This window comes from Corvus cornix, chromosome 7 (genome assembly GCF_000738735.6).
Source record: "Corvus cornix cornix isolate S_Up_H32 chromosome 7, ASM73873v5, whole genome shotgun sequence".
Taxonomy (NCBI): Eukaryota; Metazoa; Chordata; class Aves; order Passeriformes; family Corvidae; genus Corvus; species Corvus cornix.
The window spans coordinates 37,576,638-37,591,165 of record NC_046337.1 but is presented as its reverse complement, the minus strand read 5'-3'; the positions used below and the strand labels follow the sequence as shown (position 1 = coordinate 37,591,165).

Here is a 14,528-nt window from a genome sequence, read left to right as displayed (position 1 = left end):
GTTTATGATGCCACAAAGATAATCCAGATGAAAATGCAGCCTAAACTCAGCACTGTATGGATCAGCTAAGTGGGAAAAGGGGATGTTCTTAAGTCTTGGGTTAGGATAATACAAACAACGCTGTATCTGCAGAGCTACACTTCGGGTTTTGTTACGTAAATAAGTTTGGCAGCAAATATTCATCAGAATGTGCCAGTGGGATTTTGTTTTGAAGAAAAGGAATGGGAAGAAGAAAGCATCTACCATGCTGTTTTAACAACTGAGGAAATATTGAGGCTGTCACTGGTTTATTTTTGCTGTTCCTCCTGTTTTGTCTTTTTAACGTCTCTTCCAACAAGCCAGAAATTACATATATTGGGGTCCAACTGGGAAGAAAAGCTTGTTTCAACCTATGTAAAGACACTAAGCATATGTTGAATTTATTGGCCAACTGGTAGTGTCCTCAAGGCAGCTTCACCAATAAAGTAACTCCAGAGCAAAACAAAAATGAACTGTGCGGAGGAAAAATGTGTTTTCCTAATTAACAACAGCATTTGTGGGGAATTTGGCACAGGCTGAGATGCGATAAGGGCAAATACGAATTGTAGACAATGGCTTGCCTCCAAAATGTCTTACTGGGAACAGCTTTTATTTAGCAAATGATAATGTTTAATGAATGTGAACACGCTCGGCATTTATAATGGAAATCTCCTTGCTCCTCTCTGAGATCTCAGTCGAGCTTCTGTGTAGCCATCCTTTGGTGATTTTGTGCTTTGAGAACTCCCAAGGAGTGAGCTGGGACACAGGGCTGTCTCCTGTGCCCAGCAGGGTGCCTTCTCTTGCTGTGTGGGCTCAGCAAAATGGTTTGGGTAGCTCAGAGGTTGGAGCAGACCAAGAACCTGATTTCAGACCAAATCCCAGAGCACTGTGTGCTGCTGGAATGGCACCAGGAGGGAGAGGGTATCCAAATGTCTCACTGAGGGAAATTGTTGAAACTGGAGGATCTGTGTCACCCTTTGGCTATGATCTCACAAGTCCTGGCTGCAGTTGCAGCCACCAAGGGCCATGGAATCATGGAATGGCCAGTTTGGAAGTTTATCCAGTTCCAGCTCCTTGCCATGGGCAGGGACACCTTCCACTATCCCAGGCTCTGCTCCAAGTCCCATCCAGCCTGGCCTTGGACACTCGCAGGGATGGGGCAGCCACAGCTTCTCTTGGAAATCCACTCCAGGCCCTCCCCACCCTCACAGGGAGCAATTCCTTCCCAAATCCCATCCAAACCTCCTCTCAGTTGGAAGCTGTTCCCCCTTGTCCCTGCATTCTGTTGTAACAAGTCCCTCTCTGTGATTCTTGTTGGCTCCCTGGGGGAAAATCAACAAGAGGAAAGTGCTCCCATGGTTTAAGGGAAACCAGCAGCGGCTGATGCAGTTTTTTACTGGATTCCTTGGATCATGTGAGATGCTGAAGATGGGAGGCTGAGCAAGGGCACATTTGGGCATGGCTTGAGGAGTCTTTTCTGGCAGTGCTGAGATAAAACAAGCAGCTTCTGACACTTGTACTGAAAAAGTCCTTAGACGAAGATGTTCCCAGTGATGAATAAACTCTTGGTGAGTGAGGGGCTCTGATCTGCAATCCCTGTTGGATTTAGGCACAGCATCCAAAGAGGTTACAGCTCCCACAGCTGGCTCAGAGCCTGCAGCAGGTACAGGAAATCCAACAGGGCCTGGCAATCACAGCCCTCAAACCCAGCCTCTCCTCTGTTCTCACCCAGCTTCTCTTCTGCTCTCGTTCTCGAGGGCTTTGTGCTTTTCAGTAGTTTTGTCAGAGCCATTTGTGGTTTTTCTTTGCTTCTGCCCGGCTTCACCAAAAAGGCATCTCCAAAGCTTTGTTGAGGCCTATTCCAGAAGCAGGTTTTACACACCTAGGTTCTCATGTCCCCCTTTCCTGGGTTTTCTGTGTCTCTCTCTTTTTTTTTTTTTTCCCCCCTGAATTCTGGCCATGCCTTTGTGTGTCTGTGTGGGTGTGTTCATTCCCAAAGCATTGCTTTACCTGCAGTGAGCATCAGAAAGAAATCCTTGGGGGAGCAGAGCAGGAAAAGCAGCACAATGGGCTTCACAGACAGCACCCTGATAAGCTCTTAAATGTAACTTCCAGGTCAGTGACTGCCACGTTCCTCACTCAGAGGCCATCTTCTTTCCAGCCTGTCCTTTCACAGTGCTCCCAGTCCCAGCTTGGTGATCCCTGGCTGAGCAGGGGATGAGCTGCCACTGTGCAAAGAGAAGGGAAATGCACTTTGCAGCAGAGCTGACCCCCATTCCTCTGTTTCTGTCGTATCCTCATCCCCTCTCCTGTGGCAGTCACCAGACCAGGAGCTATCTGGGGGAATGGGAGATTCCAGGAATCCAGCAAAGTGTGCTTCTTAAACAGGACACTCTGCTCTATCCCCTGTCAGTGCTGGGCCATAAAGGTGGGGCAGTCTGTGGGTGTGGGAAGCTTCCAGCTTGGAAAGAGGCACAGGATCTGTGACTCCAGTAAGAGCAGTGTGGTTTATTGAGTATTGGGTGCAATCTAATTAGTTTGGGTATTTCCAGACCAGTCTGCTGCTCTGGAGACCCACTTGGCATGAGAAGAACAGTTTTTTCACCCAGGTTCATTCTTTCACAAAGCTGGCAAATGGGATTCTTATCTTCAGGAGTTCTAAGAGCAGCTCTTGGTAGGGTTAAGTGTCAGCTTTTAGCAGTAAGTGGTATTTGAAGGTTTGGGAATCAGTGATAAAGTCTTTATGGAAGTAAAGGAGTGGCTCTGGGTATGCCTGGAGCTGTTACATATTGGGGTTTTTTTAATCTTAAGAGCTGAGATGTCTGGAACACTGACTGGAAGGGAGAAATTTCCCTTTAGAGTTCAATTCCAAAATGTCCTCGCTGTATCCCCACAAAAGGGACTTTCAAACTCAGATTGGTTCCTGTGGGTCAGGCAGATTTTGGGTTTTAATATGGATTTGACAGAAACTTCCTGAGTTGTGAACTACTCATCTTAAGGCTTGGAAAGGCACAGAACACCCACCTCTGGTAGGGACTATACCCTGACAAAGAGAGCAGAAGAAACCCCTCCTTAAAACAGAGGGAATGGCCAAACGTGGCATCAGGAATTTGGGATGACAGTCCCTGGACACAAAATTCCACCTGTAACACTTCTCTTAAAGAAATTACCCTTTCAGTGCCCGCTGCCAGAGTGCAGGAAAAGGTGTGATTTCTCTGAAGAATGCTGAATATCCCAATTTTTTTTTTGGCAGGGGGATGTTTCACATGGTACTCCAGACATGCTCCTGGCTACAACAGGGACCTGAAACAACCACCTGTTATTTCATGCTGCACAGCTGAGGGGGAGACATATGGGACTTAGGATGTGGCTTGAAAAATGAGAGGTTTTTTTGCCGAATAAATAAATTAACGAGCTATTTCCAAACCTTTCCAGCTCACATTATTCTTATTATCTAGAGCAGGTTATCCTAAAGCAGATCTGCAGTCTGTGTGCACAGGTATGTGCTGGCTTGGTTTATGACTGAGCTATTTATGCAAATACTAATTGGAAAAGGCTTTTGCCAATGCTGAATGGACAATTTAAGTGGCTTTGCACAGGGAGGATGTGTTTTGGCTAACACTGCATCTTTCCTTCCATTCCCCACTCCTCAGATAGAACTGTTTTGGCTTGGGTGGGGTGTTTTGAGATGAAATCTGTAAGGAATTTGTTTTATCTAATTAGTTCTTCTTTCCCTGGCTCATTCTCTCAGGCTACTGGCACAACTTGGGAAAATAAAAGTTAAATAACCTCCTTCCACCCTAAGCTATTCCAACCCTACACTGAAGGGAAAAAACCCCAAGCCAGCCCCTAACATAAAGCTCTGTAATTCCAGTGGGACATTTTGGAGCAGGGCACTGTCCAGCTGATCTAAATGTGTCTGCCCATGAAAACTTGGGGAAGATTGTTGCAATATTTTGTCTGTATATCTTAAGCCCCCCCTATTTTTGAAACGGATTTAGGAATCCATTTGGGATCAGCTTTCAGAGCTGCCCCAGTCTTTTCTTATTTGAGTGTCCCTGCACGTTTGTCAGGTGAAAGAGCATTTTTAAAGATAATTTGAGTAGAAGTAGAGCAACAGCAAGTATTTGCTTGCTAAAAAGGTATTACAGAAATGAAATACAGCATGAGATTAGGGTTGGCTATTTGCCCTGAGGGTTTTAAGTGGATCTGCTGATTGAGTGGTGGGGTGTAAGCTTTGAGTTATTTTGCACTGACATGATCTCTAATTTAAATGCTTGGGCAAGGAGTTTAGAGAACCACAAGCTGTGGAATTCTTCATACGATAATGCTGTAAAACGAGATGTGAACATGACATGTGCTGTGTTGGGGGGGGGTTAAACCTATTCTTTATGCCTAAATAAACTTGGCTTAATTGCAAATTCCCAAAGCCTTCAATAGGATGTAGTAACCTAACGTGGCTGTGTGTGATCTATGTGGTGTTACAGACAAATGAAAGGTTACATCAAAACCTTCCAAGGGAATTTTTTTTGGTGTACAGTCTTGAAACATAATAACCAGCCTTTATTTGGGAGGGGAACAGTCAGCAGCTGGAAAACTTAGTGGCCTCCAGATCCCTGTTTTCCTTGGAAAACTATTAATCTGAACTGGTCACCTTAAAGAGAGGGATTGCTTCCATTTTGCTGTTTGACTGCATCCAGGGATTTCAGGAGGGTGAAAATCTGAAATACCTCATAGTGATTTATCTCTGGAATAGCTCAACTTGTCCTAAGCAATATTTATAAAAAGTTAAAGGGAGTTAAGGGAGAAGGCCCTGAAAATAGCCACAGGTGAAGAGATTTTTCAGATGTTTCTGACTTGAGATTCAGGAAATGTTTAGGGTTGATATTTGTACTTGAGGTTTGCACTGACCGCCACTGTCCCTGGGCAGGGAATTGAGACTGCCCCTCCCTTCTGCCACCTTGCTGCTCTTACCTTTTCACCTTTCCCAGCTTTACTCTGTCTGGCACCTGTCTCTCCATCCACAGCCTGTTTGAGTTTCAGCAGTTTCTCTTGCATCACTTCATCGACCTGCTCAAGACAAACACAGCTGAATCTTCCTCAGTTTTCTCTTCTGTCACTTCACCCCAGACAATTGTTCAGCTGAACGAGTGTGAAAGCAAAGAACAGGTAGTAGGGACTCTGGAAGGAGGGAAGGTCTGTGCCAGGGCCAGTTCTTACAGCTGGAGAAAAATATACACAGGTAATGCACATGATTAGTGTCCTCTTGCTATTGTATGCACACCTGCACTCTGATCTCGTCCTCCACTTCTTCCCGTTCCCCTTCTTTGATCAGCTCCGGGTCGTGATCCTGGAGAAAATCCGATCTGTTATCTCTGTTCTCCCAAAAGACTGTTATCCAAAAGAAAGAAAAAAAGGGGAAAAAGTTACAGAAGCCATTGTTTTCTCCAACTGCTTCTGGAGGCAAAAGAAAGGGTAGTTGTAGGCAGGCTTTATTAAATTATGAGCTGTATGAAAGTAGCAGGCTCTGGGGACCCTTACCACGTTCAGAGCCCTGTTGCATTAGGATCTGTAGATCTTGAGGTTAGGGGATTTCTTCTTTTGCCTCGGGTTGCAAAAGGGTATCAGAATTCAGGAGGATAATGGGATAGTGAGGTTGTCATTTGGAGGCTGTAAAGCTGAAAGCCTGGAGTGTTCTCAATCTCCAAGAGCCCTGTCCCGTGCCCGATGCTGGCATCATTTTATTCTGTTCAACAGCACAGTGCTTACATCTTTTCCATGAAGAAGGCACAGGGATGGATGGCTCCTGCCCTGAAGGATGTGCTCTCCATGAGTGTCACTTGGCTGGCATGACACAGGCTTGGGGACCAAAGGAAGGGGGTTAATTCACACCACAAAGTTCCCTGCTCTCCCCGTGACTCACTTAAAGCTGCTGCACTCTGGTGAGTTGGCCTTGGTCGTCATTCCCAGGAGGCTGAAATACGGGGAATAGGGGCACTGGAATAGGAATAAAACCAGCACTGAGCTGGGGAAGTGGGAGAGAGGGAGGGGACAGCGGGTGTGACACAGCAATAGCCTGCAGCTGGCCCACAAGGGATGCACGGCCACACAGAGGCTTCCCTTTGGGGCATTTTAAGCTCGATGCAGAAATTTGAAGGCAGTTAAGCCCAAAAGAGACAAGAGCCACCTGATCCAGCCCCTCTGTTTCAAAGTACTGTGCAAAGGAGAAGTAATAAAAAGACCTAACACCCAGCCACAGCAAATTTGTGAAACTGGTGATGAAAAAAAGCTCTTTATGATAAAGTACCTAATGATCCTGAGGTGCAGCTCGTTATTTTTGTTGAGGCAAAGTGCAATTTGCTCTTCAGAAAGAAAACTAAATGAAGTCTGACGAGCTTGGTGCATATCTGAGCTCTCTGCTATTAGCAAAGTGCCTCATTTTAATGGAAACACCTCCTTTTTTCCTACACTTCTCGAGCTAATTTGAAGGAAGACAATTCGTATCTCGCATTTCAAGCCCCGATAGTATCTTCCAAAATGACAGCTCATCTCCAGCTGGATGTGCTAATTCAATTTCCAGATGATGTGAAATGACAGTTTTCCACTTTAAGATGTTGGCTCATCTATGAAGCTGTTTTGTACCAGATATTCTCCCCTGTACCTCTGTCCTGCTGAAGGCACCGTACAAATTCAGAAAGGTTTTAGCATCTAAGTTTTTGCTTATCCAAGACTGGCTGCTCTTTCAATCCACAACAATTTTTCAGGGCCCAATTCCATGCAGAGGATTTGTAGTTTTACACAAGAGGGAATAGTTCTTGCAGGTGAGTGGTCATAATTTCACCACTGAAAATGGTGGGGGACGGAGGAGGATGGGGATGTTTTGGTAATGGAAGAAACTCCAAAGTCCAGACATTTAATTTCTTTAAATTACTTGTGGGTCATCAGAGGCCATGACAGATGTCATGTAATATTTCAGGAGGAGAAACTGATTTGCCCAAGGTAGCTCCTCCAGCCTGGAATTCCAGCCTTGGGGAAAGGGGACGTTGCATAGGAGTTATGTGAATTTTTAAACACTTTCCTGACTGGGTCAACAGGTTGCAAGTGCTGTGTTTTCACAGGAGTACAAGGCTTTAGATATTTATTTTTCATAGAGGGATCCATAGACTTTTCTGTTCTGTTTTGTTCATAATTGTTTGTTGTCATTGTGTAGATTGATTAGTGGTTAATACCCACTGCAGGCAAACCAGGGAGAGTCCCCCCAGACTCTGATATTACCTGGCAGTGAGTTATCTGAGTGTTATATTAACCACTGGCTTAGAGGTGCCTCATTTTAGTGGAGAGATCAATAACTCATAGGTGTTAGATGCTCTGTTATTCTTTTATAGATCAACAAAATGTTTCAAAGTTAATTTTAAAGGGGGGTCAGGAGGCTAAGGATGTTATGTTTTCACTGGCTGGTCAGGGGAGCCTGGTATTTCGTTACAGGCAGGGTCAGCCAGCTCCAGGAGCTATTTCTGTGCCTGTGTGTATGCAGTGAAATTCATGTCACCTTTTCTAAAATAGTGCATGCTTATTTTGGGATTATTTTATATGCACAGCTAGCTCAGGGCTCAAAGGCAGCCCAGAGCACTCCTGAATCAGCATCCCAGCTCTGCAGGCTGTAGGGAACGCCAGTATCCCTGAAATTCAGAGAACAGCTTGTGACTAATAATTGCAATATATTTATTTGAAGCATGAAGCTTCTCTTGAAATGGCCACTTCGAACCTCCTGGCACAAGGATTTGAATCTTTTGAAGGTTGGTTAAAAATATGCAATATCACCACACCCTAAAAGGAGTATTTGGACACACCACAGAGCGTTTGAACACAAATATCCTCTGTGACACTGAGCAAGTCATAAATATCAACTGGTCCTCTGTGGAATGGGGGAAACAGCACATTGCTGCCTCACACTGCAAAAATACACCCCAGGAAGGGGGAGGTAATGCTCAGCCTTACATCTGCCCCACATAAACTCTGGCTATTCCAGTGTGAGAGGAGATGTCACACAGAGTGGCTGCTTCCAACCACATCATTTAAAAGAAGTGTTTTGGAGCTCAGCAAGTGTGGTTTAGCAACTAGAAAAACTGCCAGGTACGGTTCTGGGAGGAGAAAAGGCTTCATGAATTCCAGTGAAGTTTAGGCAGCCAGCTCTAGCTTGGTAGAGGAGTTAAAACCACAAAGTGAAAAGTTTGTGACTGAAATGTTTAGGTTTTTGTCCAAATGGATCTATATTTTAAAAAAATATTTAAGTAAAACTAGGAGTAAAGCACCAGTTTCAGGGGATGGGATCACTTTCTTAGCATTAAGCGTTGGGGGGTGTGACAAAACAAAGATGTTTGTGTTTTTGGGCAGCTGTCATTTAGGTAAACTTTGGACACAGTTATAAGGGGCTTTGAATTCCTCCTGATACAAACATTTCTGAATCAAGCTCTGTTATTTCAGTCATCTTTTCAAGATTTCTGCATTAATCAATCTGAACTTCTGTGCAAATGCTGATAGCAAGTGACCTATTTCTACCTAACAATAGGAAAAAAGTTCTCAGTGTGGAAAGAGCAAACTCAAACCTATTTCTTCCTGCATAATTCTGCTACTGAGATGAAAGCAGCCTAAAATTAAAAATACGAGAGACTGCTTGCATTGTTCTGGTCAGATGTTGTTGTGGATTTGATTCTGATGGCCAAATGGTTAGACTAAAAATAAAGTAATTTTGGACAACCCCTGGGTAGTTTTGTGTTAGTGCCCTGCAATACAAAGCCCAAAGTGCTTGTGAACGAGGCAGGGGATTGTGCTGCAAGGAGGAATTAACAGCTGTTTGTTAAAAATTAAGTGTGGTGTCAAACAGACCTGGTCCACCAGGAAAAAAAAACCCACCTGAAGTTTAACTGCACAGCCCTAGACTCTTGCTGTGCCTAAGACAGAACTCCAGGTATTCTTTGAAGCCTGCAAGAGAGCTTTTCCACTCCCAGGGTTTCTGGTTGTGCTCTGTGCAGCAAAGGGCTCCTTCTCATGTTCCTTCAGAGCTGGGGAGTAGCTGTCAGCTCTGGCAGGATGGGCTGGAGATGTGTGGGTGTTTAAGTGGGAAATGGGAATCCCAGAGGCACTCATGCTGTGTGAATAAGCCCCCAAAGTTCTGTATTTGCAGGGCTCAGAGCAGGGATCCTGCTGGGAACGGCGGTGCTGGTGTTCAGGTACAGTTTGGGTGACAAATCCCCCATCCCCTCGTAAACCCCCTGCCTTATTACACGAGGTGGTTGTGAAATTTGGGAGTCTCCATGCCTATCAAAGGAACCTGTTGACCCCTGTGGTGTTTTTACTCCTCACTCTGGTATCCACTGCTGTGCTGAGGTTACAGCCAAGCATGTTTGCTCCAAGGCAAACCCCTCCTGCCTCCCTTTTGCTGCTTCCACGCTGCTCCTTCCCAGCTCTGGGGACTTGCTGGGTGGGAACCCCACTCTTGCCATGGCTGGTTTTGAGTTCCAGGTGCCATTTCATCCTTGGCCAGCTATGGAAAGAAGTATGGATGGATTTGATCCTTATCTAAAGCTCCTGCTGCCTTCAGCGGGGTTCTGACGTGGTATTTGACACTAGATGGGATGAAAAGCTCCTTTTCTAGCCAGAAAGCTGCTCTATGATTTATAATGTGTAAGAAAATCCTAATTGTTACAAGTCAGAGGTCAGGCCAAACTACTGATGCACATTTAGCAAGTTGTTCACTTCTTTCTCTCCAGCCAGCTCAAATCAGGCAGAAAACTTGACGCCAGTGATTTGTCAGCAGGAGGGAATAATGGAGACTTTTCATACGAGGAATTTCAGCAAGGCACTCATTCTGAAGAGTGGAGAGCAGAAAAGATATTTTTCCACATTGTATCAGAACAGAATCTGCAGAGACCCCCTTTCCACTTCAGACAAGGGCATGACTTTCATGCCAGCTTCCAGGTGATTGCTAAGTCACTTGTGAATCAGGCTGAGCACTGAACACAAGTGTTGAAGAGATAAACAGAAGTATCAAGAGCAGAGGAGAGGATAGAGGAGATTTGGAAAAGAACAAAATGTCTCTTCATGGTTTTTATTAAGAAATCCCTGCTTTTGGGGATTTTTGCTGTCTCCAGGTGGAAAACCAGCCAGGCCCCTTGCTGAAAGTCCCAGTTATGTTTTAATTTCACACACTTGGCATGAAGGAAGTACATTCAAACATATAATCAAAAATAATTTGAGTGGCTGTGGACGCTGTGAAGGAATCCATGGACTCTTTCCACGAGTTCTCCCTCTTGGAGGAGACAGGACAGGGGAAACGTTAGTGCTGAAACTCGATGTACAGTATCGTGCCTTTGAATTATTGGCTATTCTGATGTCATTTTTGTTGCCCTCAGAAAATCAAAAAATGCCTTTTTTATATGTATTGAAGCACTTTACTTTGTGTTTGTTCACTTTCACCCACAGAAATGTCCCTTCCTGCATGATTAGCTCAATGGTTTTGACAGATTCCTAGGAATCTGAGAGGCTCCCTTCCTAAATACCATTTTTTTAATCTAACATCCTCATTTTTATAATGTTCCACACTTTGGGCAGCTGCCCACTTGACCTTACAGGAATGACATTCAGATTAAGCTGATCTGGGAGAACATTCCAGCTGGAATTGTTATCTTTTTCTACTGACCTTTGTACTGAGAGCTTCCTTCCTCCAGTATCGAAAGGAAATTGCTTGGACCCATTTTCCAGCTTTCATCCACTATCTAGAATGGGGGGGAAGTGAAAAGAGTAATTGTTGACAGCATTGTTTCACAGAATTACGGAATGGGTTGGAAAAGGCCCGAAAGATCTAATTCCACCTCCTGCCATGGGCAGGGCCACCTTCCACTAGCCCAGGTTGCTCCATGAGCGAAGGGGTGGCATTTTATCAACTGAAGTCACAAAACTGAACAAGAATTAAACCTCAGCTTGTTTGAAAATGTAATTTAGGGAGGAGAGTTGCAATATTTAAATGGAATCCCCTTTTCAGTGATTTGTCAGGGATTTTTCCATTCCATTCCATTTCACTGCCATTTCCTCAGTTCCTTTTGCTGCTATTGCCATGTTCCTGAAACAGTTTCATTTCATTGAACGGTATTTCTGAGGGAAAAACTTCCCAGAAAATGATCAAAGTTTCTTCATCTCGTATCAGTCATAAATCTCAAAATGTGGGTAAGGTAATAGTTGATAAAGGGAGATGAGATCACTGGTTTGGGGAGGAGGTGAATGTGGATTTACATGAGACAGCACAAGGTGGATCAGGATTTTGCTGAATAACCTGCAAACCACTTGTTATCAGCGAGATATAAAGCGCAGCTCCTGGGATAATTAAAACTAAACACCCCCCTAAATAAGCCCTGTAATTAGGGGCATATCTGCTACCTGCAGGTATAGTTGCAACCCCATTATGTGAGTTATCAAATATCTTTTTAATTAAAGTATTATTACAGTAATTACAGTTGGGGCCCAGAAGGAGAGGCAAAATCTAAATACATTTATCACTTCCACGCTATAGATGCATTTGAAAGACACTCAGGAGTTTCTTGACTGAACATCAAGAACTGTTTTGGTAAAGTATAAGGAAAAGTTTGAGGATTTGAGCTCGAATGCCCAGTTACTCAAATGTATTTGCAGTTTTACAGGGTGTGGCACCTTGAGGTTCATCTTTGGCTCATTTGCAGTAGGCAGAATCCTTCTTTTACCATTTTTCCACGGTGTTTTATAGAAAATGATTAAACCATGATGTTCTGAGAGGAAATGTGTCAACTATTAAAAAACCCAACAAACAAATTGCCCCCAAACCAGCCTAAAAATGGTTTCTTCATTTTTAGCCTCTTAATGGAACAGGACACATCAACATTTTATTGTTATAAATAAGCCAGTGAATCATTTTAGTTATTTGCTTCAGTGATTTTATACACTGACATAAATAATACTGTTGTGTTGATTCAGTTGTTTTTAATCAAACCCACTCTCTTGTGTCTAAGGGACAGTTGCAGGATGCTGTTCTGTTTTCCCTCTTGGCTCAATTTAACAGCCTAAGAGTAAATATAATAAAAAGAACTTTTCCTTCTAAGCCAGTTCATGTATTTTTTGATTTTCAGTTGATTGGTTCCATGCTTGTTCTGTCTGAAATGTGTTAAGGCACCTTGAACCAGCAATATATGTTTGAATTTAAGCAGAAACGTGGGAGTAAGAGTTTCAATCTGTTCCTGAGGCTTTCCAAAGCCAGCTCTGCACCAGGTGATTCCCATTCGACAGCAGGGGAAACTGAATGCACTCCACTGTGCACATTTCCTAGGGACATTTTCCTGACAGGTTTCACTGAGGACAGGAATGTGCCTCCCTGTCAGACCTTTCTGGGTGAAATTCAGGGATGCACAGCTGTGCTCACGTTCAGTGAGACAAGCTCCAGCAGGTTACTGGGTGAGGCGGTCCAGACTGGTTCTGCTTTTGGAAAGAGGGATTATGTGGGGGTGAAGCCATGGTTGTTTTTTTTTCCTTAGGTGCCTAATGGGAAATCAAATCAGCACCTTGCAGAGAAAAGAAAGGGGAGTTGCTTTGATATCAAATACTCTTTGTAAAGATTGCTATCAGGCTTTTCAGAAATACTTAGATTTCCTTCTGGGATCAAACTTTTGTTTTCTTTAAGAGCTGAAATTGGGAGCACAGCTTTTTTCTGCCTGCATCCCTATGACTTATAGCCTATACTTATTTTAATAAGAGTCCTGCTGTTAGAACTTCTCCAAATACTTCTCAACTGGTTTAAGATACTCCTTTTTTTCCCCCTGTCAGTGCTATAACCTTGGAGAGAATGTTCCCTTTGTTCTTTCTCAATGAACCATAGAGAACCTGATATAATGGCTCAGAATTTTACTTGACAGGACTTGTGTGATGGCTGAGGAGATGGGAATGACATGAAGTTATAAAACCCCAGAGCTCTCTGCTGTTATTTCACCCCATTTCAAAACAGCCTTGCAGAGGCTGCGAGGGGATCGAGACACATTTTTGGTGTTGTTGGTTCTAACCTACTAAAATGTGCAAAACCAAGAAGGAATCGAATTTTACCCTGGGAAAGTCAGGTTTTTGAGCAGATGGGGGAGGTGCCATCCAGTTTCAGGAGCTTCACCAGTGCTGACAGTGTCACCCAACAAACTGGTCAAAGTAACAAGTGACTGCCTGGAGCGTGCCCAGAGCTTGAAAACATCCCCTGTTTGCACAGGAGCAGCCACAACCCTTCCTAGTTAGCAAATTTAGGCAGTCCGGCTTAAAGAGATTGAAAAACATTTATGTATTTGCTCCTTCAGCCTGCTGTGTATTTTCATTTACAAAGGGGGAAAAAAACCCCACTCCAAACCCCCAAATAGTGTTTTCAAGGTGCTCATTTACAAGTTAACATTTAGGTATCTACCTTGTGATTAAATTGACTGATGTTTCCTAAATTCATGTAATTTAGGTTCCTGGCTAGATGTTCTGAGAGCTTTGGCCAGATTAATGGATGTTGTCCAAGAAAAGCATCTTTTTTTTTTTTTGATATATATTTGTTCTAGGGTTAGGCCTTCAAATTAATTTGTGTAAAACTTGCAGTGAAGAGTAAGCGTTGCCCTAGAAAACTTCCCCTTCTCCTCCACATATTTAGTGAGAGATTAATGACCCTTATTAAAAATATATATATTGTTTCAACTTTTGTTTATTCTACAGAGTAAATGAGAAACAAAAGCTGCTGCTTCAGCAAAAGCCTACAATTTTTGTTGCACAGCTTGTTTTTGAAGATGCCCTTTTTGGTCACTGTTCTGTTTCACAGGTGTTCTGCTCTGTGAAGTTGCTCCTGAAATAATTTGGAAGCGTGTCTTCTGTGAAAGCAGCCCTTTTTCTCCAAGATTTCAGGGGGTATATTGTACATTAAGTGGTGGCTACTGACATTTGAAACAGAAATAGTTCCTACCCTGAGAATGTGGGCTGAAAATGCATGGCTTATTTACAGGTTTATGAAATGCTGGTTAATGTGGTTTAAAAATCAGTTTGAAATCCACACAAGCTCTGAGGTGGGATCTGGGTGAGACTAAGGCTTTAATTCCTAATTCTGCAAGGGGTGGCAGTAATGAACTTCTCTGTACCCACATTACAAGTGGGAATGCTTGGTTACCTCTTGGTTACCTCTCTGACTGTCCTGGCAATGATCTCAAAGCCCTAAAGTGTATTTTGCCCTCATTTATGTCCCTGACAGTCTGCACCTCCATCAGCTCTTCCCACTGAGCTCAGTCGTGGCCATTCCTAAAATATGAGAGGTAAAAAGTTCCCCAGAATCATGGAGGTCATGGAAAGGCTGAGAGAGACCAACCTCAGCCAGTTTTTTGCCCCCTGAACCCAAGCCTGGAGCTTTGGTGACCAGTTCAATGTCACTGAACAGCCTCTGCCCACACCTGAGCTTTGTCTCTGGCTTCACAACCTGCTTTTAT

At 43.7% G+C, this 14,528-nt stretch overlaps 1 protein-coding gene and 1 long non-coding RNA gene across 3 annotated transcripts in view; one reads left to right on the top strand and one right to left on the bottom strand.

The window, feature by feature from the left end:
* IQCA1 (IQ motif containing with AAA domain 1) overlaps window positions 1-14,528 on the bottom strand; it is a 101,672-nt gene that overhangs the window by 28,491 nt on the left and 58,653 nt on the right. For both annotated transcript variants that reach the window (XM_039555024.1, XM_039555025.1), the window contains 3 exons: window positions 10,718-10,793; window positions 5,303-5,409; window positions 4,993-5,088 (listed from right to left, as the gene is read on the bottom strand). In XM_039555024.1, coding sequence (XP_039410958.1) covers window positions 4,993-5,088; window positions 5,303-5,409; window positions 10,718-10,793 — 279 coding nt within the window. The remainder of the gene's footprint in view (window positions 1-4,992; window positions 5,089-5,302; window positions 5,410-10,717; window positions 10,794-14,528) is intronic.
* Window positions 1-14,528, top strand: part of LOC109145767 — a 67,606-nt gene that overhangs the window by 35,209 nt on the left and 17,869 nt on the right. The gene's annotated exons all lie outside the window — the stretch shown is intronic.